The 27660-nt window shown below is 40.0% G+C and overlaps 1 protein-coding gene across 1 annotated transcript in view; it reads left to right on the top strand.

Moving 5' to 3' along the window:
- Nucleotides 1–7627: 7627 nt before the first annotated feature.
- Nucleotides 7628–27660, top strand: part of LOC128573452 (serine/threonine-protein phosphatase 2A 56 kDa regulatory subunit epsilon isoform-like) — a 52937-nt gene continuing 32904 nt past the window's right edge. The window contains exons 1-3 of the mRNA XM_053573721.1: nt 7628–7744; nt 8220–8321; nt 15651–15743. Of these exons, the coding sequence (XP_053429696.1) occupies nt 7628–7744; nt 8220–8321; nt 15651–15743 (312 nt within the window). The remainder of the gene's footprint in view (nt 7745–8219; nt 8322–15650; nt 15744–27660) is intronic.

The following is a 27660-nucleotide window of genomic DNA, read 5'->3' as shown; positions in this document are numbered from 1 at the left end:
AGGGGTAGGGAATGGTGAATTATTTTTTTCTGTAGTAATTTAAATGTTTAAAAATGTAACAGATGTATTTTGCTATTGCAAGTCAAAAAGTAATAACTTGTTTAATCTAAACACTTCTTCCTTTTTTGCTTATTGGGCCATGAACTTGGAAACTTTGTAGTCTGCTCTGTCACATTAGGCCAAGAATATGAAATTTATTTTTTTGTGCCATAGTTAAACTTAGTAGTTAATTAAAGTACTGAAAAATAACACAGCAGCCAGCCCCTCAGAGTAAACAGCCAGGAAGTTCTAGATCAGTATTTTTCAACTTTTTTTTTTTATCTCAGAGCATACTTGAACGTATAGTTAAATTACCATGGCACACTTAAATTATGTTGAACAAGAAAAAGAGTGAAAATGACTCGTCGCCTGTAGCTCAGTGATTAGGGTGCCCGCCACATACACCGGGGCTGGTGGTTTTGAATCTGGCCCAGGCCTGCTAAACAATGACAACTACAACAAAAAAATAGCCGGGCGTTGTGGCGGGCGCCTGTAGTCCCAGCTACGCTGGAGGCTGAGGCAAGAGAATCGCTTAAGGCTGGGAGTTTGAGGTTGCTATGACAGCACGGCACTCTACTGAGGGGGACAGAGTGAGACTCTGTCTCAAAAAAAAAAAAAAAGAAAGAAAAGGAAAAGAGTGAAAAAAGAATGTATTTATTGTGCTTTGAACTTCTTTTGAAAAACAATTTTCATATTACTCCTAAGATCCTTTCATGGCACACTGGTTGAAAATCATTGTTTGAGACTCTTTAGTGGAGGGTCTTAATTATTATTAGTATTGTTTTGGGGTTGTCAGAGTTAGCAAATAAAATACAGGCACCTAGTTCTAGTTACATTTGAATTTTAGATAATGAATACTTTTTTAGTCTAACATTGTCCCAGATACTTTGTGGGACAGGATTATACCCAAGAAATTATTTGTCATTTCTTTACATCACCAGTCCATTCACATTTAACTTGTGTCTGGTCTGGTCTTTTATTTGACCACCATAGTTATTTCTATTTTTAAAAAAAATTTTAATATTTTTACTTTTTTTGGAGACAGAGTCTTGCTCTGTCACTCTGGCTAGAGTAGAGTGGTGTTATCATAGCTCACTACAACCTCAAACTCTTGGGCACCAGGGATCCTCCTGTCTTAGCCTCCCAGGTAGCTGGCGCTCTGGGTACATGCCAACACGCCTAGCTAATAACTCTTGCTCAGGCTGGTCTCAAACTCCTGACCTCAAGCAATCCTCCTGCCTTGGACTTTTAGAGTACTAGAATTATAGGTGTGAGCCACCCCACATAGCAGTTTTTATTTATTTTATATTAGATGCCAAGCGGTTCAGGGATGATTAAGGAGTTTTTGAGGGTCTCAAAATCTAACTGGGAGAGGCAAGAAGGAAGAGATGTGGAGAAGAGAACACCAGAGAGGGGAAAACATCACGGGAATCTATGTGTTTGGTGCTGGGGGTCCGAGCCACAGTGGGGGTGAGGAGATTGTTACAGTGCCTTATCAATGCCGAGGAAGGTCATCAGCTTGTTTAGACCCAGACGCCATCCGGGTCGGCAAACCGCGCCTGCAAGTGCCTTTGAGTGGATGATGGGAAGGGAGAGAGGAGGAAACTAGAGAGTAATAAAAATGATAAAAAGAAATGAGAATGGGAGAAATTAGAGGAAAATGAGAGAAAGAGTCGAGTCCATCCTTTTTCTTCGGTTGTGGTGTCTCAGAGAAGGAGCCCTGAGAACCCTCGGTGCCTGGCGTGGCGATTCCTTACCTTGAGAAACTAGCAGACTCTGCACCTCAGGCTCCTCACTGGTTAGATGAGGGGCTGGCTGAGACAGTCTCGGACGTGATCTGATTATCAGGCCGTCCACACAACAGAGGCCTAACCCCCGGCTTTCTGTCTTTGAAGAGGCATTATCCAGGTTTTGATACCCTTCCTCCCATTCCCTCAGTCTTGCTCTGTCCTTCCAGCCACTTTCTGGAGGTTACAACTGTGACTTCAAGCCCTTTGTTTGACCCCAACATTCAGTATCTTTGCAAGGAAAATGGTTCAGACTGCCTAGAAGATATTTGTTTCTTAATTTTTTTTTCTTTGCACTGACACCAGTGTAGTTTAAAATAAACAGTTGATAAATAAATCCTTCTAATATATTTTAAAATTTCCTTTTGTTCATTTTTGATAATTCATTTCAGATTGAATAAAATGAAGGCTTAGAGCTAAAGCCTTGTATTTTAATATATAAGAGAGGCAGTTTGTGAGATTGGAAATATTCAAATGTGTTTTGATCTGTCCCTTGTATGCTTCACTAAACTACCACGTGGTGGGGAATTAGGGCAGGGGTTACTTGTGGCCATTACCTGTTTAATACTCCATTTAAGCCTAGGCTATAAACTCAAAAGTGACTGCCAGTGATGATGGAAGATTTAATAGAAATAAATTTACTATTTAAAGTAGTGTTTTTTAACCATTTTTAGATTTGGAAAGTGTTTTGAAAATCTGATGAAGGCAACCAGCCCTCTTATCTGTTGAAGATAATTCAGGGGATTTTAGAGACGTCCTCCTCTCACTGATGGATGACCAGATTTTAAATTCATGATTTTGGACAACTGTATAGTTAAACTGGTCTGTTCATTCAGTTCTTAAATCATTCATTCATGAACTAAGCTTAGGTATTGTGGGAGGCTCTGATTTTTAACTCTCTCCAAACAGCAATAATAGTATTAATATAAACAGATTCAAGAGACCATTTTCATCTTGAAATGAGAAGCGTTATCTCACATACTGTGTGTCTCTAGCACGTGCTTTCTAAAGATGTAAGACTTACTTGGTGTGTCCTAAGGGAAACACGTAGCAACAGCGACCTCCCTGGCTTGTTGTCCGTGGCCTTCTTGCTTCCTTTTAGTACCCGCATACGTTATTTATAGTTATAATCACATAGTATTCTCTCGCCTCCCCATCTAAATCTTTATTTATAGACTTTTTGTGCTTCCATATGACTGTTATCTTTTTTTTTTTCTTTTTTTGGGTCAAATATTAGTGTAATGTTAATTTACAAGAAAGTAAACCAAACCTCTCCAGCAGCTCATTACCAACTGGTAAAACATAGGGGTCAGTGTTCTAGAGCTTTAAAAGGTAAATATCAATACAATTGAGGAACCCTCCTCTATAGATAAAATGGGATGCTGTATCCATATTGCCAGTGACATTCTCCCCAGGAAATGCAAGCAGCCACATCCACCCTCCTTCAGACTGTAGAGCCATTACATTGTCACTGAAGACTCGGACCCAGCCATCCTTTTGCGTGTGATAAGAGGTCAATCAAACCTTCTGCGCAGGCATCTCTGTTGGTTTGGTAGATGGCTCAATGGGTCAGATCATAGGAGTAACCTTGATCCATGACCCCATAAGCATATACAAAGCCAGAACTCAGAGAGAAGGTGTCTCCCTGAGGTCCAGTTCCCTTCACTATCCACATAGTAGAGGCCGGCAACAGCTCCATGTCTTTGTAAAGATGCGCCCTGTTGGCCAACAGCTTGGAGGCAGCTGAGACCGACATGCCGCCCTTATTTCAAAGCTTGTAGATTTGATGCTGCTGAGCCAGTAACTACTCCCGGAATCTGCAGGCTGCTGCATCCCAGTCATGGTGCCCAGCAGGTACCTTCTTCACCACCCGGGAGGCTATGTAAGTACCCAGTGTAGTCCTGGAGTTGGCTACAACTATGACTGTGACAGAACTTGAAGGCCAGAGTGGTGTTTCCATGAAGCATTTCAATTCCTGTTCCTCTGGGATACCCCAGCTGGGCATGACCAGGCTCAGCCTATCAGCCTGGACTCCTTGAGCCCAGATCCAACAGTCTGCACCACCCCCAGGTCTGAAAAACTCACGCCAGTAGCAGCCTCTCTAGTGTGCTTACCACACCACGTCTACTGAGGGCAAAAGGAACTGACTGCTATCTGTAATGCTGCGCCACACTCCACTGAGTTGATGTTCCTCTCTAACGCTGGCCATAGATGCTGTGTCCTATTTTACACTTTTTGGAGAACGTTGAAAGTAACAATTTTAAGTTGTTTTTTCAGTCTTGTCTTGGATTAGTTTTTTCTGAGGGTAGATTCTTAAGGATGGAAGTAATGGTTTATTCGTTAACGTTTTTATTAAGTAGCTACTATATATCAGGCTGGGTCAAAGGCTTGGCTATTTCCGTGACACTTGATATGGTTTGCCATTCTTTCCCTGTGTATGGGAGAAATACTTAACCAGTCAAGTCAGCTCTGAATTATCTAACCCGATAGACATGTGTTTGGTGAATGTTTAGAAGTAAACCAAAAGCATGTCAGAAAGGTAAATTTGAAGAAATGTCAGTATATAGCTAAATGAGATGTGGGTGTTTTTAGAATGATCTGCTGTTTGGTTTATTGACCCAACTTGGCCTTCTTTTGATATGGTAACTGAGTCATGAAACTGATAAGATCAGAGGAGTAGAAACATACACAAAGTTAAACATCCTGATAAATAACCTAGATTTATTTAAATCACCCAGAAAACTTTAAATTGAGTATTGACTGGGCCAGGTGCAGTGGCTCATGTCTGTAATCCTAATGCTCTGAGAGGCCGAGGCCGGTGGATAGCTTGAGCTTACAGGTTCGAGACCAGCTTGAGTAAAAAGTGAGACCCCGTCTCTACTAAAAATAGAAAAACTGAGGGAAGAGTATCGCTTGAGCCCAAGAGTTGGAGGTTGCTGTAAACTATGATGCCATGACACTCTACCCAGGGCAACAGCTTGAGATTCTGTCTCAAAAAACAAACAAACGAACAAACAAAAACAGCAACTGAATTTTGATTAAAGCAAAACCATAGTACACAGCTTTATTAATATAGCCAAACTTCTATTTTTGAATATTTTTTGAACACAGTATGTTCTAGGAAAACAAATGTGTTGCCTATTCTTGATTATTTCTTGATTAGTGGGGAGAGACAAATATAGAAACAGATAGTTGTGCAGCATGTGGCAGACACTGGAAGAGAGTTTGTATGTCAGAAAATAGAAAGGAGCAAAAGTTTCTGTTTACCCAGATTTTTTACTATAGAGAGGCCTTTCTTTTCCTTTCATGGTTTACTTTTATGTCTTTGGAGTGGAAAAATAACACTTGTTAAAGAGTATGGTAAATATAAGTAACTTAGTTGGGATGAAAGTTCAACGAGTTTTTGACATACATGTATAATTTAATGAAGATTCAAAGTTGCATAATTAAAGGACCTTTGACTTAATGGATTGCGGTATGGCTGGCTGGTTGAAGAAAAGTCATGGGTTGATGGTTATCTGAAAAGTAGCTAGTTTCTTCATCAATATAATTTCTAATTATCTTTGGAAGAGAAAATAGAATTGTGCATGCTGTCATTAGCCATAGCAAAAACATATTCTAGGATCTTTTTTTTCTGTCATCTAAATTAAAGAGCAAAAGGGTTGGTTTACCTGCTCTTCTAGAACACTGTGGAGATCTCTGTGTCCTTGGTGGTAAATTGACATATTAACAGCACACACTTGATAAGGCCGCCCAGTCCACTACTGTGCTGTGTTAGATACAGATACTGTACTGTGCTCATCTTTGTCAACCTCTGAGCAGCTTTTGTTACTCTTGACCCTTCTTTCATCTTAAAGACTCTTCTCATTTAGCTCCTGAGACTGCAAACTCTAATTCTTTTCTTCGACCCCCTGCTCCTTTGCATTTTCTCTTCTTGGCTCTTCTACTTAATTACTAAATGTTGGGTGCCAAGAACCTCTAATCTTTCTGTTTATTCCTTTCCAAGGTGATCCATTAGTCCCATGGTTTTCAGTATCATCTATATCTTGATGAATCTCCAGATATGACCTGTGCAACTCAGAAGTCCAGAGTTCAGTCTGATTACTTCTTAGCTGTTACTCCTTTAATCCATCTCTAAGTCGGTCTCTGCATCTGTCCACCAAAACAGCAAACAGAGGTTCCCGGCCTCTGTAATCTCCATGTTCAGTAAATGGCCTCGGATCTGTGACTCGTCCATGATGTTTCCGTCTTTTCCAAGCCAGCGAGCGGCAAGTGCCGTCTCCAGAACGCATGTGTTTTGAATCCATCTATTTGTCTTCCCTACCACCATTGTAGTCCAAACCATCCCTTGCCACTCGGCCTTCTAATCTGTCCCTTTCCTCTCTATTCTGTATAGATCTCAGATCACGTGACTTCCCTGTGTAAGATCCACTAATGACTTCCCATTGCAGCTAAAATTGAGTCTTTTTCCTTACACATCTGAGCTCGGTTTCCATAGCCAGGGAAATGGGGATAACTATAGCTTTAACTAGAATACATCCCTGAGGACATGGATTTTTTTTATTTTTTCAGACAGAGTTTCAGTATGTTGCCCTGGATAGAGTGCTGTGGTGTCACAGCTCACAGCAACCTCTAACTCCTGGGCTTATGCAACTCTCTGGCCTTAGCCTCCCTAGTAGCTGGGACTACAGGCGCCTGGCTATTTTTTGGTTGCCGTTGTCATTTTTGTTTAGCAGGCCGGGGCTGGGCTCAAACCTACCCCCTTCGGTGCATGTGGCTGGTGCCCTACTCACTGAGTTACGGGCGCCAAGCCGAGGACATGGATTTTTACCTGCTTTGTTCACTACCGTTTTCTCATTGTTTAGAATAATGTGTACATAGAATAGACAATAAGTATTTGTTGGATGAATAAACAGATGTAGATTGTCTGGAGCCCCCAAAGCCTTTTTTCTTTCCTCTTTGAGAGAAACATATTATAGCTCGTATTTTCCACATTACAGGAAAGTCCATCAAAGGCTTCTCGTGCCAGTGTCTCCCTCCTTTGCCTTTCTCTACTTCTCTGCACACTCTCCTCCTGCCCTGTTTGTTTTATTCTTTAGACCTGAGCACATTAGGAGAAGTTAGGTTATTAGTAAGTAGGGCAGGAAACAAATCAAAAAGGCACCCTAACATCAACGACAATTTATTTATTCATTTATGTATGTATTTAGACAGTCTTACTTTGTTGTCCTCGGTAGAGTGCCATGGTGTCACAGCTCACAGCAACCTCAGACTCTTGGGCTCAAGCCATCTTCTTGGCTCAGCCTTCCAAGTACTGGGACTACAGGTACCCGCTGCAACACCCAGCTATTTTTTTTTTTTTTTGTAGAGACAGAGTTTCACTTTATTGCCTTAGTAGAGTGCCGTGGCGTCACACAGCTCACAGCAACCTCCAACTCCTGGGCTTAGGCGATTCTCCTGCCTCAGCCTCCGAGTAGCTGGGACTACAGGCGCCCGCCTCAACACCCGGCTAACACCCAGCTACTTTTAGAGATGAGGTCTAACTCTGGCTCAGGCTGGTCTCGAACCTGTGAGCTCAGGCAATCCACCTGCCTCGGCCTCCCAAGTGCTAGGATTATAGGCATGAGCTACCACGCCTGGCCTAACAACATTTTAAAAATAAGCATTTTATTATAGAAATCTTGTCATAAGTAGACAGAAATAGTAGATAATGTAATGAATCCTCATCTCTCTATCACATAGTTAGAAGAGTTACCAGTCATGGCTGTTGTGGCATGTAATTTGATGCCTACGGTAACGGAATGCCTAGAGCCCTGGCCTATAGAGGTTTATATGACAAACATAATCTTACCCTGGGCATCGTGGCCTGCCATTTTGTAAATGAACTTATTGAGGACAGATCAGGAATATTTTTAAGGGTAATAGAAAGGTTCTAAAATATCTCTCCTGATTCATTTTTGTGAGTATCTAAAATTTCACCATTAGTTCAACCATAAATTTGCAAATTGTGAATAAGCCTGAGAAGGGAAGGACATGAAACCCCTTGCAGTTACTTTTATCTTAGTGGAAATTGGCTAATTATAAGCAGGCTTAACAGGTAAGCAAGCAAGAGTAGGCTTTGATGGAAGGTAGAGAATCATGAGGACTTAAGGTGGAAAGGGCCAAATAGAGACAAGACATGCAGCATTCAAGACAGCAGGAGGGGCTGCTTTGCTCCCTTCCCACCTGGCCTCCAGGTGATCCTGGTGGCAAAGCCTGGAGCGAGGGGCCCTTATTCCAGTTGAGGTTGCCCTCAAGCTGTTATCTGGGTTCCCATTAGCTGGCTCCTCAGGACCTTATGTAAAGCTGTCCAGAAGATGCTTCCAGCTAACTCTGCTGCTTGTTTATTTTTAGGTATCTTGCAATATATTCAGAACTCTCCCTCCTAGTGACAGCAACGAATTTGATCCAGAAGAAAATGAACTTACCATTGAGGCATCATTTCCACACTTACAGGTACTTTGAACTACCATTTGTTATAAAAGAAAACTCCATTAACTCATTAGCTGATTCAGCATGGAAATTCCTTTGAAGGCCGTTATTCACCAAGATATCAAATTAGAGTACATCAATGGAAAATTGGAGAGTGCTTTTTATGTTTTTACTCTTGATAATCAGGATGCCAAAAGAATAAAATAATAGGTGTCAATGTAATGCTTTAGTGTGGGTCCCCCATGTTGCAGGGACAGGCATAGTTCTTACTCTTTTGATAGAGCTTCTCGAAGATCCTGCCCACTGAAGTCTCAAACAAGAACAGCTCTGTTTCCACATTATTATTAGTTGGATGTGATTAGGTCACAGAGTACATATCTCACTTTTAGCAGTCGGTACCCTGGGGACTTTGTATGCCTGTCTTCATGATGACCACTAATATGTTCCTTTAAGGACAAAAACTGCGATAGCTATTTCTTTCAGTGTTGTAAGGGAGAGCAGCAGCTGGGAGAAAGCCTGGGTGAAGGCCAGTTGTGTTCTCTGGCCCTGAGAAGGCCATGCTTTGCCATCATACCTGTGTGCCAGGACAGAATGGGGCGTCTGCGTCTGCTTGTCCAGGACAGATCGGGGCATCTGCGTCTCCTTGTCCAGCACCAGGCCCACCTGTACTGTAGGTAGTTACTCAGACTTGTTGCTTTGCAGCTCCTTTCTAGTTGCCTTCTCTATGTTGACATTTCTCAAAAGAATAGAACGAGGAAAATTGTACATATTGAGCCCCAAAGCCATCTTTCCATTCATTGAGTCAGAATGTCTTCAGAGGCTGGTTGACCAAACACAAGGACGGAGGATTGGAAGACAAGGACTATGACCTTGTGGGCCGTCTTCACCCCTAGGCAGAAGCCACTGCATCTCTGCAGAAGTGTGTTCACTTTGAAGAGCAAAAAACCACGCAGCAGGGAGCTAGAAGGCCTAGAGATATCTAGGAGTTAATTTTTTCCCCCACTTTGGAATTTTTGGCATAAATCTACAACATTGCCTGTCCTGCTTTGGCAACTCAGGGTTTCTACAGATACATGTGTGTGCTGTTTCCCTGGTTATACAGAGAGCCTTGGGGGGCTTTGTTTTCTTATCTCTTACTCAGGCACGTCATACATGGGTATATATTCCTGCTGCCAGTGCCAAGATTGGGTAAATTAGATAAAACACTACAGGTGATTTACTATCTTAGATGTTTAATTTTTTTTCTTAAGGTGCTAGACATGTTATCTGCATTCTAAGAACTTTGTAAGACTATTTATGCTTTGCCCAGATTGTGACAAGTTCCAAAAAAGAGTTACTCTTTTGAATGGGCATGTCTTATTTGTAATTCTAGGTCATCAGATTACAGTTTAGTCTGGGAGAAACTTTTAAAAAAAAGAAAGATAATCTCCTCAGGAGATCCCCACATCCTATGGTGGAAGAGGCAAAGAGAGAGATGCCTTTAAACATTCAACTTACTTTCTTCTCTGTATCCCAAAGAAGACCACCTTGCCATTTGTAAGAATTTTTTCAATACCTTAAATCATGATCACCATAGACAACTTCCCTCTAAATTACAAGAAAGTTTAACTCAATATTTCAGTTAATCCTTCCTATACTTAATAACTCTATAAAATATAAGATCAAATTATTTTCTGAACCTATTAAACTAAATTCTGCCACCTGAAAAACTCTAGGACTGTTAGTACTGTAGGAAAATTAATCATTAGTTGATCTGAAACCTGAAAACCAAAGTGATGATGAGATCTGTGCTCTTTTGGCTATGAAGTCACAAATTTCATTACAAAACTGGCTCTTTCATCTGGGTTGATGTCCTCTTCAAGCCTGAGATCCTTCTGGTCCCTTCTTTAGCTCAGATCCCTAACTAGATCATTTTAAAATTCCCAAACCAACAGGCACGCTACTGCCTCCCGCCTGTTGTTCTGTGTAAATCTTGTGTAAGCTCCTGACTTGTCTCAAGAATCCTGTGTTTCCTTTATATATTCTTCTTCTTTGTTCAATATAATAGTCACTTTTTATTATTATGAGTTTAAAATATATATATTTTTTCATAGCTGTGTACATGCAATCATGGGTCCTGTATATATTCTTAACTGCACAAATGAGTTACCTGTCCATTTGCACCATGGGGTGGTTTTAGCACTGTCAAGAGCATTCATGGAGTGTGTAAGAAATGGTTTTTGTTTATGTATTTTCTGAAATTAAGTCTGTCTTTTTAGTAAAATACGGTTTTGTGGGACTTCCATTTTACAATTAAGGAATTGTTGTTAATGCACTTGAGACTGAAAAACGGGAATGCTGAAATCTTTTTATTCAATTCCTTGGAGAATTCATCTGTGTAATCTTGAGAAGCAGTGTGTCCTCCTTGGCCCTTTAGAAATCGTTCTCTTTAGAAATTTAAGAGAAATTTTTCATTCTGAGGTAATAATGTTTCTCTTAAGCTCAGAGAACATTTATTTATACTTATTAATAAATGTCTGAAGTATTTCCACCAAACTGTTTTAAGCCACATCTGCTTTCAAGGGACCAGAGATACAGGAGAGCTCTGCCACCCTGCGTGCCTGGGAGATGAGACTCTCCCCATTTTGTGGGAATTAAAAGAGGGATAAAACCCACTTTGAATAAGGCTAACATTCTGTTTGTAAAACTGAGAGTTGGAAGATGCATAAATTAATAAAAGAACAATTCTATGAGGTGTTAGGACTCAAGCATTATTTTGACCAGAAGAACAACATATCAAACTCAGCAACACCCAGATCATTGGGAAAGAAATTTTTCTGACTTCAGAGTTTCAGAGAGAAAAACATAGTTTTATAAAGAAGTAAAACGCTAATGTGAATACCAAATTTAAGTTTTAAGTGGAGTCAGAAGTCACAAGTTCTGATATATAGGAAGCACATAAGTCAGCGGTATCTGTGGACAGGTAAGGGAAGCCCTAGACGTGATTTTCAGTGGCCTGCAAGGTTAAAACTACTTTAATCCTGGGTAGTACTCCCTATGCTGTTTGCCCATGTCACCATATTGACACTTGTACTATTCATTGTAAAACCAGTGGTGCTTAAAAGTGCTGCTGCCTTAGTGACAGGATGATAATTAAGGCATTTGTGCCAAACTGGTCAAGTTGTCATTGCATTCTTTTTTTTTTGAGGTAGAGTCTCAAGCTGTCGCCCTGGGTAGAGTGCTGTGGCGTCATATCTCACAGCAACCTCAAACTCTTGGACTTTAGTGATTCACTTGCCTCAGCCTCCCAAGTAGCTGGAACTACAGGCGCCCACCACAACACCTGGCTATTTTGTTGTTGTAGCTGTCATTGTTGTTTGGCAGGCCCGGGATGGATTCGAACTCACCAGCCCTGGTGTATGTGGCTGGCTCCCTAGCCCCTGAGCTACAGGCTCCGAGCCATCATTGCATTCTTTAGTACTGTCATGCATTTGCAATTAAAAAAAAAAAAAAAGCCAATTGAACTTGTTGAACATCCTTGAAGAAGCACTATAAATTATTAAACCTGGGCGGTGCCTGTGGCTCAGTCGGTAGGGCGCCGGCCCCATATACCGAGGGTGGCGGGTTCAAACCCGGCCCCGGCTGAACTGCAACCAAAAAATAGCCGGGCGTTGTGGCGGGCGCTTGTAGTCCCAGCTACTCGGGAGGCTGAGGCAAGAGAATCGCTGAAGCCCAGGAGTTGGAGGTTGCTGTGAGCTGTGTGATGCCACGGCACCCTACCAAGGGCGATAAAGTGAAACTCTGCCTCTACAAAAAAAAAAAAAAAAAAAAAAATTATTAACCTTATTAAAGTTTGACCCTGGAGCACATATTTAAAAACAATATCCTGCATGACAAAATGGAAAGTATTGATGAATCACTTCTGCACAGCGTACCAGTTATCTTGTGGAAAGGCACTGGTGCGATTGTTTTTATCTGTGGGGTAATCAGCAGATTTTCATGAAACATTTTTACTTGAAGAAATGATTAGCAGAAAGCAGGATGTCCAGCTTCCAGCTTGGAACTTTGGTGCTGTCAGTAACCAAAGAATGAATTAAACATGGGTGATACTGAGAAAGGAAAGACGATTTTTGTTGAGAAGTGTGCCCAGGGCCATACTGTGGGAAATGGGGGCAGGCACAAGACTGGCCAAATCTCCATGGTCTCCGGGGCAGAAGACAGGTCAGGGTTCTGGCTCCTCGTACACAGAGGCCAATGAGAACAAAGGCATCACCTGGGGAGGGGATACACTGACGCAGTATTTGGAGAATCCCCAGAAGTACATCCCCGGAAAAAATAAAAATGATCTTCACCAGCATTAAGAAGAAGGGACAAAGGGCAGACTTGATAACGTGTCTCAAAAAAGCTACTTATGAGAAATAGTTGGCCACGGCCTTACTTATTACAAAAGAGAACTATCTCACTGCTTTTTTTTTTATGTGTACAGTAATTTGATCCATCACATTTACCAGAATTTAGACCATGAATGAGTAGCAGAGTATTTTTGTTGGACAGTCCTGATTTAACTAAGACTGGCTTGTGGCTAAGTGAATAGGATTGGTTTTTTGGATTTTGATAGTGATTCCAGTTCAGTAGATGTTATAACTGTCTTCCCGTTCTAAAGATATGATTAGATTTAATTAGTGATGTTCACCTTTTCACAAAGGTAGTAAACTGTCATCCCCAAACCTACTGAAGAGTGGTTTATATTAAGATTTATATAACTGGTTATGTGAATATAGTTAAATACTGGGGAAATCCCCTCACTGTCTCAGAACCAAACAAGACTCACTGGTGTTTTAATTGATGTTCATTAGGTGTTCAAGGCTGGAGAGAAGGTTAAAAAAAGAAAAAGAAATGATTAGCAAACTGTGGTCATTCAGACTTGAGTATTTGGCAAATTCTTTCTCTAAAACAAGGACACCAATTAACAGTTTTGTTACCACTGATCAAATTGGAGCATAGAAGCAAAATTTAAAATTAGAAATTTTAAAAACTTGTATCTGTTTTGTGTCAGTCACCATGAGCTGTATACAGCTTCCCAAAACTTGAAGTATTTTTTAGAGTAAATTTGGAGATATTAAATAATATATTTTTTAAAGATAAGGATCCATTCAAAGCATAAGACAAATGGTTGGATTTTAGTGTAACGTATGAAAAGTTCACTGATACATTTTCAGATTCTACTTTACAACTAATCTTTAAGAAATGACACATTTTTGAGTTTTGGTGTAGTATCAAGGAATATCCACAATTATGTAAAAAGATAAAGTAGTCTTCCTTTTTCCAACTACTAGATCTCTGTGAGGCTTGATTTTCTTTATATACATCAACAGTGTATCACAACAGATTGAACACAGAAGCAGATGAGAATCTGTCTTCTATTAAGTGAGACATTAAAGAGATTTACAAAAATGTAATCAATACCTTTCAATAATTTGTTTTGGGAAAAAAGTTATGTCTCATTATGTTGCCCTCGGTAGAGTGCTGTGGTGTCACAGCTCACAGCAACCTCAAACTCTTGGGCTTAGGAGATTCTCTTGCCTCAGCCTGCCAAGTAGCTGGGACTACAGGCACCTGCCACAACGCCCAGCTATTTTTGGTTGCGGTTGTCATTGTTTAGCAGGCCTGGGCCTGGCTCGAACCCGCCACCCTCGGCTTATTCACTGAGCTACAGGCACCGGGCCCCCCCAAATATATCCTTTAACATGTAATACATTTTATTGTTTTAAAATGAAATACTAAAAACATTTTAAATTTTCACAGTCTGGTGGGGTGTAGTGGCTCTGCAGTGCAGTGGTCCTAGTACTCTGGCAGGCCCAGGTGGGTAGATTGCTTGAGCTCAGGAGTCTGAGACCAGCCTGAGCAAGAGTGAGACTCTGTCTCTACTGAAAGTAAAAAAAACTAGCCAAGTGTAGCGGTAGGAGCCTGTAGTCCCAGCTACTTGGGAGGCTGAGGCAAGAGGATGGCTGGAGCCCAAGAGTTTTAGGTTGCTGTGAGCTGCAACACCATGGCACTCTACCCCAGTGCACCAGAGTGAGGCTCTGTCTCAAAAAATAAAATAAAAGTTCACAGTTTTATATATAGCATATAAACAAAAGCTTTTTTGTTTTTTGTTTTTTTTTTTTTGCAAATGCTGTTCTAAGAATAGTGACAGTGATGCTATTTATTATTTGCTGTACAGAGGGCTTTATGTATATTATCAAATTCAATCTTAGGGATTATTATCCGCAGTTTCAGATAAATTAAATTGCTCAATTTTATACAGTTTGTAAGGGAAAGAACTAGGCTTCTAGCCCTAATGCTTTTCTCTTAAAAGTTCTGATTTTGATGTTCTGTTGTATATTACACCAGGATCGAATGTAGCCTTTAATAATAATTTATTATGTAAAGAGAATAAACAGTTATCTCCCACTTTTTATCAGAACAGTAATTTGGGTTTGACTCTTGGTAGATGAGAATATTGTGCTGTACCACCCTATGTTGCTTGGAGGAATGTACATTGCCATAAACTTTCTGAAAGAAAATTTGACAATGAGTATCAAAAACCCTGAATGTTTTGATATTTTTTGCTCTAGCAATTTTACTTTTAGAAATAGTTCCTCATAAGGTAATTGAACAAGTGCACAAATGATGTGTGTTATATGATGCATATTGTGGCATAATGACAGAGAAATCATTCAGAAATTACTTAAATGTCAAAGCATAGGAGATTGATTAAATTAATCGTAAATTGTGATGACTACTTAGTAGCTACTAAGATAGTTGATGTAAATTGTTTGCAATATATTGGGGTTTTTTTGTTGTTGTTGTTGCAGTTTGGCCTGGGTCGTGTTCAAACCTGCCACCCTTGGTATATGGGGCTGACACCCTACCCACTGAGCCACAGGCACTGCCTGTGCAATATATTGTTTAAATGGTAAAAGTAGTTTGCAAAACTTTGTAAAATATAATACACTGGTATGTTGTAGAACAGCGGTTTCAACCTGTGGGTTGTGACCCCTTTGTAACAAATACATCATTAGGAAGGTTGAGAGCCACTGTTGTAGGAGGAGGTATATATGTTAAAATGGTAATAATAGTGGTTGTCTCTGAATGGTGAGACTATGGTAGATTCCTATTTGCTTTGTTTGATTGTATTTTCTAATTTTTAATTTTAAAAGTTAAAAAGCATAACAATAACTGTGAGCTACAAAAAGGCTAGCATGATTGTCAATTGATACAAAAATTAATTTTCTAAGCCCTGTCAGTTTTGGTGTTATAGGCTTTTCATGGTTTTTAATACTATTCTCAGTGACTCGTGATTTGAAATTAACTATAATCTGTTTGTTACAGCTTGTATATGAATTTTTCATCCGATTTTTGGAAAGCCAAGAATTCCAACCTAGCATTGTCAAAAAATATATAGATCAGAAATTTGTATTACAGGTAAGCATATTCTTGTAGACATGGTTATCTGTTAATCAATTAACACTGTGTAATTTTCTATTGGTGTTTGTTTACAGAAAGTTTGCAGTGACAGTTAACATCACCTCATAAACGTATATACGTGGGTTAATTTCCATTGCTGCCCATTAAAAGTTATAGGTATAGCTTTAATTTATGTATGGTAGAAATCAGTAACATTTTAGATATCTAGGAATGCTAGTGCCTGAATCCTGTGGTGTTCTTTCCTAAAGTTTAATTATAAAGGAATTTTATTTATGTAGTCCTAGTTTTTGTGAATCTTTGTGTAGCTTAAAAACTTATATTTACGTAAAGAACTATTGGATAGATCTGTTAAAACTGAGTAGGTACGTTCAGACTGCAGAGCTGAATGCCTTTTAATAAACAATCTTAAAGTCAGGGTGCTGTGTGCTTCCACTGCTAGGGAACAGCAGAGTTAGCTAATTCCATACAGGAGTTAACTCTGACCTATCCATTGGAAACTTCTCAGGGAGCATATTTTTTGTGATTCCTCATTTTGTATGTCACAATCATGGATTGCATCTTCCTTTTTACTGAGACTTTTGGGTACCTTCATGGCATTGGAATTTTAGGTAGCAGCTTTTTGCTCCTCTTGTTGCTACTCATGTATAAAAATGGGTACTTGAGCCAAACTGCTGTATGAGCTGTTGTAGCTCCTTTCTGAGTGACATATGAGGCACCTAAGGTAGAAAGGAACAAGTATCTATCTCCTAGTGAGCCAATAGCAGAATTTCAAATTTAAAACATTAAGTTTTCAGGAATTTAATCTATGCCTAACCTGGATAAAGTTGAATAACTTTCATCACAGCTGACCTCTTTTCCCTCCCTCCATAATTAAATTAATAAATTTAGAATTTGGAGCATGTAGATTGATCCATAGCTAATATTTAGACTGTTTTTAACATTTGAGACACAGTTTCATGGGGTTTAACCCAACAGAGTGCCAGCAGCAAGCAAGGTCCAGAGAGCAGAGGGCTGTGGTCATGTGGCTAAGTGGAATTAAACCTGAAGTACAGTGGTCAGCTCAGAACAGGAAAGGAGCTTGGTGCCTTAGCTCATTAGCACCAGCGTACCCTGCTCCCCCAGGCGCAGGAAGCAGTTCACTGAGCTATGATCTACTGTACATTTACAGTACTTTGGTACCATACTGGTGAATCATGGCTCTCTCTTCAACCTGGGAGGCTCTGGAAAACTGAGGTTTGAGAGAGAGTTAGGAGGAAAGGTGGATACGTGGATCACTGGGCAAATAGGTAGATTGATACAGATCCTTCCATTCCTGGAAAATGACAGTTTGCATGGTAGACCTGTATTTTGTGTTGGAAAGTTGTTGTACTTACGTAACATGATGTAGTTGTCAGGGTAAATTCACATGCACTATTTAATTTGAGTTATACAGGGATCTTGTAGAACTCACGTGGCTAAGCTTTTATGCTCTTTCCTAGATGAATAAACTGAGGTCTAGAAAGATCATCCAGGTTATTCAAGCACATTCCTGTTGCGATTTTCTGTGCTTTATGCCGTGGCCTCTCCTTGTGATTCCCCTCTCTGTCACTCGGAATGACTTCAAGGAAGGAGTAGCTCTCCTATCTCCACACTAATGAAGTAATAGAGTTCTCAGATTTATGGTGAATTAACGTGCCTGTGAGGATCAGATAGTGATCCTCTGTTAGAGCCTGTGTTGGGCTGACATGGAATCAGCAAATCCTGTGATCTTACCATGAAGCCAGGGCTTTTCTGACACAGAAAGCAGGCAGCGCTCAGCCCAGTGTGCTGTGCATGGCAGATGGCCCTGAAGATGAAACTCGTAACGCTGAAACATCAGAGAAACCCAGATTTGGAAAGGAAGCTTTGGGTTGTATACCCTCGTTCTTTACCCAGGGAATCAGTCTCCTCTGAGACTCTTTTTTAGTGTGGAAAAGCCACGCAGACAGTTTATTCCATTTTTGTTAGAAAGTTCTTTTTTGTGTTGAACCTCCCCATATCTTGTACCCTTTGGCCTTATTCTCTGTCAGTGTATCACTAGCCCAGACACAACCTTTCAGGTCTTAAGACACTGCTCTTGTTTTCACCTTTGGCTCTTTTTCTCTAGAACAGCTCACAGGCTCATTCCTAGTGTCAGACAGTAGGATATGGACTGGCTCAGATTAAAGGGGTCTTTGTCTACACCTCTCAATTCAGCTACTGCCAAGCTTTTCTTTACCTTACCCCTCCTTTAAGAGAAAAAGAAATCCAGATTTTTATATGAAATTTTCTGATCTTACTAAAATGTTGCTCAGGATGAGCTAAGCCTGTTTGCCTTCTGGATCTGGCCTGCTGGCTGTCCGTGTGCATTCCTGCTCTAGACTGAGACCTCAGGTCTGTCAGCCTTTTCTGCATTTGTTAGTTTTTGAAGCCTTCAGGGTCTTCTGAATGTGTCTGTTTGTCTTCAAGAATGACATCTGTCTCTGAACACAGTGCCCTGAGCCTGGTCAGCACAGTGCAGCTTGGAGTTGGAGTTTTCACCCTCTTGTCTACACTCTAAAAGGCCAAGTCTCACCAGCACTTCTTGGTGGAGCATGCCATTGCCAGCCTAGGTTAAGCTGTGGTCATAGCTGACTTCTCATTGAGCTTTACTCATGTTGCTGTAAAACCATGTTTTCCTTTTATTTCTCCCTTAAGAGATGATGTCTTGCTGTGTTACCCAGGAAGGCCTTGTATTCCTGGGCTCAAGCAATTCTCCTGCCTCATCCTCTTCAGTAAGTGGGACTACAGGCACGTACCCTGTCATCCAGCTTCCTTGTGCTTGTTTATGCAGTTTGCTTATTTTTTAATAATTTTGACATACATTGCTGTGGAATATCATTTCTCACCAGTTTGTGGAGGTCTTTCTGTATCATTATTCTGTTATCTACTTTATTCACCATGTTTTCCTCTTTTATGACATCTGTAATTATTGGTCTCATCTAAGCCATTGATTAAAATTGTTCCAAGTCCTGAACATGCTTTTTAGAAATTCCCTGATTGTGCTGGTGCCCATAGCACAGTGGTTACGGCGCCAGCCACATACACTAAGGCTAGAGGGTTCAAATCCAGCCTGGGCCTGCTAAACAACAATGACAGCTGCCACAGACAAATAGCTGGGCATTGTGGCAGGTGCCTGTGGTCCCAGCTACTTGGGAGGCTGAGGCAGGAGAATCTCTTGAGCCCAAGAGTTTGAGCTTGCTGTGAGCTGTGACTCCACGGCACTCTACCCAGGGCGACAGCTTGAGACTCTGTCTCAAAAAAAAAAAAGAATTTCCTGATTGTACACAGATTCATTAATCAGTAATCTTTGAATTCCATCCTTAAACTAGTCAGAAATCTACTAGCATGTTATCATCCCTTCTGCATTTTTTAATTTTGTTCATAAAGAGGGCATAGTGACTTTGTTAGATGCTGTGGTAAAAGCCAGGACTTTGTGTTTACTGCATTTTTCTCGTCTGCAGGTCTTGTAATGTCATCGTGAAAAGAAATGCCATTTGTCTGCCACATGGCCTTGGTGAACTCCTAGAGCCAAGTAGTGAGGTCCCTCTACGTATAGTTCATATTTGCAGCTCCTTCCTTGTTTTTACAACCTTTGCCTTCTTTACCTGCCATCTGTTAGATTTGTTGATGAATTTGACCTTCAGACCAAGGCTCAGAAGAGTTAATGCTCATATTTCATTCCATTATTCCACATTATTCCCTCCTTAGTCCTCCTTCCCGCTCAACGTGCCTTAACTGTCTTGAGCCAGCAGGTCTTTCAGATCTCTGCACTCTGTAGTCAGGTCTTTTTCACACCCCCCTTTTTTCCCTTCTCTACTTCACAGACTCCTATGATAGCACTTGGTCCCAGTGTGTTCGTGCCCTAAGCCTGGTTCTTATGGCACGAGAACCATCATACTTTTCCTTTTGGCAAGTCAGGATGATGTTTACCTTGTTCCTTTTATTTAGGTAGATTTCTTACTTTCTGTGGATTCTCAGTGATCTCAAAAAGAGTTTTGGTGATCTCAACTTAAAGCTTCTTTCTTCTGTTAGACATAATTTATTCTACGAAATTTAAGCTTACTTCCTATAAAAGCTAGATGTGTTTTTTTACAGTCTTTTCTGACTCTGATTCCTTCATCAGTGACTACAAAAGCAAAATAAGAATTGAGCCATTTTGCCATGATGTAATGGAAAGTTGGTTAACCTGGGTTTGAGTACTGGTTCCCCTCTGTACTATAAGCATAGGTTAGGAGCTGAGGATGTGAGCTGTGGGATGGGAATGAACTGCATACAAACTCTGGCTTTTCTGCGAACTTGCAGTATGACTTTTAGCAAGTTTGGACACTTGCTGCCTAAGCCTGGGTTTCCTTATTCAAGACATGGGCAAAACAGGAGAGACCCTGTTAAGTAAAATAGGAGATAGTTTCAAATTGACAACTGGTAAATCTGCTTAGTTAAGCTGTCAGTGTGGATACAAAGACAGGATCCCTACCCTCACTCCTAAATAGGTACCGAAAATCTTGCGCAGATTATTAACGACCCTGAGCCTCAGGTTCATCTGTAAAATGGCAGTAAGAGTCACCTCTGTCACAACAATTCACAACAAGTAGGTTCGATATGATGTAAAATGAGATGAGAATGTCTGTTAATATCATGCATGGGACATAATTGTTCTTTAAATATTAATTTTTCTTTTTACATTTTTCTTATATTATCTGCTCACATTGGTAGGGTACCTTATTTTTCTTGATTCCAATATGAATTTTCAAACCTCTGCCTTAAAAATGTATGAGAAACTTACAATGAAATTTTGTAAAGAAGGTTTGAATAAATGTAGACTTTTAACATATTTCCAGATTAGAAGGCTTGCTGCCATCATAAAGATATTAATATAATCTCCAAAATGAGTTATATGTTTAGTGTAGTTCTAGTTAAAATTCTACTCATTTTTATTTGAAATTTTCAGAGTTCACAAAATAAATGTTTGAAAAACACAACTAATGATATGGTACTTTACAAACTATTAGATAACAAAACATATTATAAAGGTGCGTTACTTAAAACTATATCATGTTTAAAAAAAACTATATTATGTTTAATAGGAAAATGGAACAGAGTAGAGGTTTTTTTTTTTTCCCTTTTTTTTTTTTTATTGCTGGGGATTCATTGAGGGTACAATAAGCCAGTTACACTGATTACAATTGTTAGGTAAAGTCCCTCTTGCAATCATGTCTTGCCCCCATAAAGTGTGACACACACTAAGGCCCCACCCCCCTCCCTCCATCCCTCTTTCTGCTTCCCCCCATAACCTTAATTGTCATTAATTGTCCTCATATCAAGATTGAGTACATAGGATTCATGCTTCTCCATTCTTGTGATGCTTTACTAAGAATAATGTCTTCCACTTCCATCCAGGTTAATACGAAGGATGCAAAGTCTCCATTTTTTTTAATGGCTGAATAGTATTCCATGGTATACATATACCACAGCTTGTTAATCCATTCCTGGGTTGGTGGGCATTTAGGCTGTTTCCACATTTTGGCGATTGTAAATTGAGCTGCAATAAACAGTCTAGTACAAGTGTCCTTATGATAAAAGGATTTTTTTCCTTGTGGGTAGATGCCCAGTAATGGGATTGCAGGATCAAATGGGAGGTATAGCTTGAGTGCTTTGAGGTTTCTCCATACTTCCTTCCAGAAAGGTTGTACTAGTTTGCAGTCCCACCAGCAGTGTAAAAGTGTTCCCTTCTCTCCACATCCACGCCAGCATCTGCAGTTTTGAGATTTTGTGATGTGGGCTATTCTCACTGGGGTTAGATGATATCTCAGGGATGTTTTGATTTGCATTTCTCTAATATATAGAGATGATGAACATTTTTTCATGTGTTTGTTAGCCATTCGTCTGTCGTCTTTAGAGAAAGTTCTATTCATGTCTCTTGCCCATTGATATAAGGGATTGTTGGCTTTTTTCATGTGGATTAATTTGAGTTCTGTATAGATCCTGGTTATCAAGCTTTTGTCTGATTGAAAATATGCAAATATCCTTTCCCATTGTGTGGGTTGTCTCTTTGCTTTGTTTATTGTCTCCTTAGCTGTACAGAAGCTTTTCAGTTTAATGAAGTCCCATTTGTTTATTTTTGTTGTTGTTGCAATTGCCATGGCAGTCTTCTTCATGAAGTCTTCCCCCAGGCCAATATCTTCCAGTTTTTTGCCTGTGCTTTCTTTGAGGATTTTTATTGTTTCATGCCTTAAATTTAAATCCTTTATCCATCTTGAATCAATTTTTGTGAGTGGGGAAAGGTGTGGGTCCAGTTTCAGTCTTTTACATGTAGACATCCAGTTCTCCCAACACCATTTATTGAATAGGGAGTCTTTCCCCCAAGGTAAGTTCTTGTTTGGTTTATCGAAGATTAGGTGGTTGTAAGATGTTAGTTTCATTTCTTGGTGTTCAATTCGATTCCAAGTGTCTATGTCTCTGTTTTTGTGCCAGTACCATGCTGTCTTGAGCACTATGGCTTTGTAGTACAGACTAAAATATGGTATGCTGATGCCCCCAGCTTTATTTTTGTTACTCAGAGTAGAGGTTTAAGTGGAGGAAAAACTTTTGAATATGCCATTAAATCCATAAGAAAATATATCCATCAGTTAATAAATAGGCACATACATATGTACATGAAATTGTTATAATTGTTCAGAAGAAGAAACTGTACAGGTGTTCTGCCAACTCAAATATTGATCCAGCAATTCCATGAGAAATAATCAGATATGTACACAGAGATACATGTACAAAGATATTGAATGCATCATTGTTAATTCCAATTAGAAAATTGGAAACTTAGAATTTCTGAGTAGAAGGTAGTTGAATTGTAGACATTTGTGCATGGAATATTCATCATTTAGTAAAAAGAACCTGATAGAGTTACTATCTGTTTTTAAGGGAAACATGCATTTTATAGAATAGATGAATTTTTGAGCCAATGGGAAAGGAATGTTGGTATGTTTGTCTTAGTTTGGCTGCTGTAACAGAATATGTGAGACGAGGTAATTTATAAAGAACAGAAATGTATTTGCCATATTTTGGGAGGTTGGGTCCAAGCTGAAGGCGAAGGCATCTGATCAGAGCCTTCTTACAGTGTCCTCAGAGGGCAAACGTGGAAAGACGAAAGTGAACTCCAAAAAGCCCTTTGTGTAGTGCTGTTATTTAGTTTGTGAGAACAGAGCCCTCATTACCTAACACCTCCCAAAAGGCCTTCCCTCCTCACAGTGGTGCCTTGCGTTGCCAACACATGAATTCTGGGGGACACGTGCAGACTACAGCAATCAATATGCGTTCACAGCTTTGGAAAGATATCAGATTGTTGTTAATTGTCTCAAAGGGTGTGATTACATGATGATCTTCTCTTTCTATTTTTTTTAAATATTTCTCTATTTCTTGCATTTAAAAATAATGAGCGTATGTTACAATCAATAAGAATAGTAAAAAGATTTTAATTGCAAGTACATTCTCGTTTTACTGCCTTGGATTTTTCATAAACGTCAGTTGACTTTGTGTGTTAGCCTAAGACTATTTTTGTAGGACTGCACCATTCTTTTATGCCCAATATTCGTAGTGTTTCCTTCCTTTCAGCATTTATATATGTCCTTTTAAAATCTGCAGCTTGAAGGAAAGTTTCCTGTGTTGTCCTAAAAGCCTTTTCCATAACTTGAGTTTTTCTTCTTCACCAGGAAGCAGTATGTATACATTGGGGGTTAAGTGTATAGACTAGTTTGAATTTAGACTTGCCTATTTTAATTTTTTTTAAGGATACAGAGTCTCACTTTTTATCACCCTCAGTAGAGTACTGTGGAGTCACAGCTCACAGCAACCTCCAACTCCTGGGTTTAGGCGATTCTCTTGCATCAGCCTCACCAGTAGCTGGAACTACAGGCACCTGCCACAACACCCAGCTATTTTTTGTTGCAGTTTGGCTGGCGCTGGGTTCGAACCCGCCACCCTCAGTATATGGGGCCAGTGCCCTACTCACTGAGCCACAGGTGCTGCCTGTAGACCGGCCATTTTTTAGTGTGTGACCTTCTGGGAGTTACATATTCTTTGCCTCAGTTTTCTCATCTGGAAAGTAAATGCAAAATATGTACAATAGTAATGACATTGTGAGGTTGTTGAGATTTAATAACTAAATACCTGTACAGCCTGAGCAAGAGTGAGACCCTGCATTTAGAATAATTCCTGACACATGGGGAGTCAGTAAGTGTTATGCTGGTTCTGTCAGTAATGTTTTCTTTAGGATCAGTTCTGATAAGAAAGGTTTTGAGAACTTGTGGTTCTTCTCAGAGTGTCAGATTCTCTTACAGTATCACATGCTGTCTCGTGTGTCCCTGAATCCTCATCAGTCCCACTTTGCCAACTGAGTTCTTCCAGTTGATGTTGGAAGTAAATGTTTATTAGTGCCAGGAGCATATAACTTATGTGAAATAAGGGATAGTACATTTAAATTTTGTAGAAGACAAAATTTACATGTGGGTGTAAGAAAAAGGAGTTATGGTAACTGTGGTGATGTAGAGAGCTTGGACCCATTTGTCAACCCACTCCTGTTAGCTACTGGCCTCTAGGTAGGTAAGCAAGACAAGTGTCGCTAGGTCTTCTGGTTTTATCCAGAGAAGCTGGAAATCCAGATTTTTGTATGGGCCAGGCAAAACAGTCCGTTTCACCGTTGTTGTTTGAGACAGAGTCTCACCTTGTTGTCCTGGGCACAGGGCCATGGCTTGATAGCTCAGAGCAACCTCAAATTCCTGGGCTCAAGTGATTCTCCTGCCTCAGCCTCCTAAGTAGCTGGGACAACAGGCAGCGGCCACAAGGCCCAGCTATTTTTTGAGACAGCGTCTCACTCTTGCTCAGGCTGGCCTCAAACTTGTGAACTCAGGCAATCCACCCGCCTTGGCCTCCCAGAGTGATAGGATTACAGGCCTTAGCCACTGCATCTGGCCTTGTTTTGTTGTTTTTTATTCAAGGATCTGGAAGGGTCTTGTTCTTCATTCAAGAATAATATGGCTGGCTCACTTGAATTTCAGAATTTTTATTAAATTTAGACTTACATAAGCTTTAGCATTTTTTATGTATAGTTTTAAATGTTTATGCAAGAAAGCTGTCAGATTTATCAAAGGTAGTCAATTTCATTGTGTAATGTACTTGTATCTGTAATAATGTTGATTTTAAGTAACTTGGTAAATTGTATTCTGCAGCTCTACGCGTATAGACTTGTCTTAGCTTATGGAACAATTTTGTCTATTCTCAATAAGGTTATTTTTTAATCTATGTTAGGATGGTTGGGGAAATATTTTCTTTATGACCTCCCCTACCCTTTCTTTAGACAGAAACGAATTGCCAAACCTTAAATTATTTCATCTGGTGGGTTATTGTGGCAAGAGTTTCACAGCATATTTCTAAAGATTGCTTTTCACCACTCCGCAAATCTGAAAAGCAGTCAGTGGTTGCTAAGAGACATACTATTCAAGTATCCCCATAAACATATGTACTGCTGGAGATAGCTGTTTAGTAATTTGTACTTCATGTTTGCGGTTATATTTAGCTGAAAGGTATTGTAATTATCATGAAAATTATGCAAATTATGCATCCTTAAAAGTGACCTTTTGCTATTGTGTTTTTAAAAACTGAAGACTAATTAGACATGACACAAACCAACCTGTTGAAAAAATTTTACGTTCTAAACTGAAATAAATTCCAAAAGCCTTGAATCTTAGCCCTAATACAAAGTACAAAATAATACTGTTTTTCAAATAAGTTCCTTGAATATGTCTAAATGTTTACATTTCTCTCTCAGAACCTATAGCAAATAAGCCTTTAGAGAAGTAATTTCTCCCTGGAATTCTATCAGTCATTGTCAGTTAGCAATAAATCACTCATCCTGTCCTGTCCACCGTGTAACTCAAAGACCTTTTTAAAAGGGCTTCACTGCTTCCAGCATCCAGAGCCAGCCTGTAACATGTGCAGGTAGGTGCTCCGGGCCCTGTGCTTAGAGGGCCCCGTGCATGGTTCAGCCTCTGCCCTTGCTGCCTTGAAAGTCTTAATACTTTTTGAACAAGCAGCAGTGCGTGTTCACTGGGCACTGGCCCCACAAATCCCAGGCGTACATCATCATTGAGCACAACAGCTCTTTCTTGAAATGCTGGCCAAATGAGTTGTCTTAAAAATTTAAATAACAAGATTTTCTTGAGTCAGACAGAATACAGAAAGAAAGAATACGCCTGAAATTAGAAGGAAAGTAAAAGCATGTGACCTGGTAGAGTTGTTCATATTTGGATGACTTATACCTTTCCCTAGGGGTCTGGGAGTCATAATTGCTAACTTACAACATTTTGATCCCTTGTCCCCACTGTCCTTTCTCGATGGCTGCCCCTAAATATAATCTTCTTTCTTTTTTTCTTTCTTTTCTTTTTTTTTTTTTTTTTTTTGAGACGTGGTCTCCCTCTGTTGCCCTGGGTAGAGTGCTCATAGCAACCTCAGACTCTTGGGCTCAAGCGATCCTCTTGCCTCGCTGGGAGTTTAGGCACCTACCACAGCGCTGGGCTAATTTTTCTATCTAGATAGCCCTGTCTCATGTAGTGGTTCCCTTGAGTTCTGATTCGCTAGACTCAGACGACCATTCACTGTTGTTTCTTTGTTCTGGGCTTTCTCCACTTGTGTTGTTTGGACAAGATGAAGGCATCAGGAGGAAAGTCAGTTTTCAGTTAGTAGAATAGTTAAAGTTGCAAACAAAGCAGAAATGTGGACATCTGATTTAAGTGCTCTGTGATAATTTGGATGAAAACATTTAAAAACCAATTTTATTGACTATCAACTAAAAATGTCTTTTCTAAAATTGCTTTTGATGGAATAGGGCAGGGCACTTACTTCTTTATTGTGGAAGAGGGCAACTGGATTTTTTTTTTTAATTTTTTTATTAAATCATAACTGTATACAATGATATGATTATGGGGCATCATACACTCACTTCGTAAACCATTTGACACATTTTTATCACAGTGGTTAACATAGCCTTTCCGGCGTTATCTCAGTTACTGTGCCAAAACATTTACATTCTACATTTACCAAGTTTCACAAATACCCCTGTAATATGCACCACAGGTGTGATCCCACCGATTCCCCTCCCTCTACCCACCCCCCCCTTTCCCACTTCCCCCTATTGTTAAGTTGTAGCTGGGTTATAGCTTTCATGTGAGAGCCCCAAATTAGTTTCATAGTAGGGCTGTGTACATTGGGTATTTTTTCTTCCATTCTTGGGATACTTTACTAAGAAGAATGTATTCCAGCTCCATCCATGTAAACATGAAAGAGGTAAAGTCTCCATCTTTCTTTAAGGCTGCATAGTATTCCATGGTATACATATACCACAATTTATTAATCCATTCGTGGATCGATGGGCACTTGGGCTTTTTCCATGACTTAGCTATTATGAATTGGGTAATTACATATCTTATAGAGCTTTAAAAAATTCCTAGAATTAATTGTTGCCTTATTTCTTGCTGGCTTGTTTTTCTGTGTATTGATTGGTCTCTGGTTCATCCCAAGGCACAGATCTTTGCAGTACGGCCCATACATCAGCTGTTCTGTCTGTGCGTTTTTTGTTTGTTTGTTTCTTGAAGGACTTCTGAGATTCCTGGTCATCCTGCTTTCATGGGCACTGGTTGCCTCCTCTAGGCTGTATCCACAGTGGGCTTCCTGGGACTGCCCTTTCCACTCTTCCACACCACGTTTTTTCTTCCTTAACTTCCTCTCATCCCATGGAATGTAGCCTTCAGACGCTTCTCAAGAAAGCACGAACGGGATGTGATGTTGGAAGATTGCTTGTCTGAAACATACTTGACTGGCGTTTGGC

The sequence above is a fragment of the Nycticebus coucang genome, chromosome 21 (genome assembly GCF_027406575.1).
Source record: "Nycticebus coucang isolate mNycCou1 chromosome 21, mNycCou1.pri, whole genome shotgun sequence".
Taxonomy (NCBI): Eukaryota; Metazoa; Chordata; class Mammalia; order Primates; family Lorisidae; genus Nycticebus; species Nycticebus coucang.
This window is presented reverse-complemented; position numbering and strand designations above follow the sequence as displayed.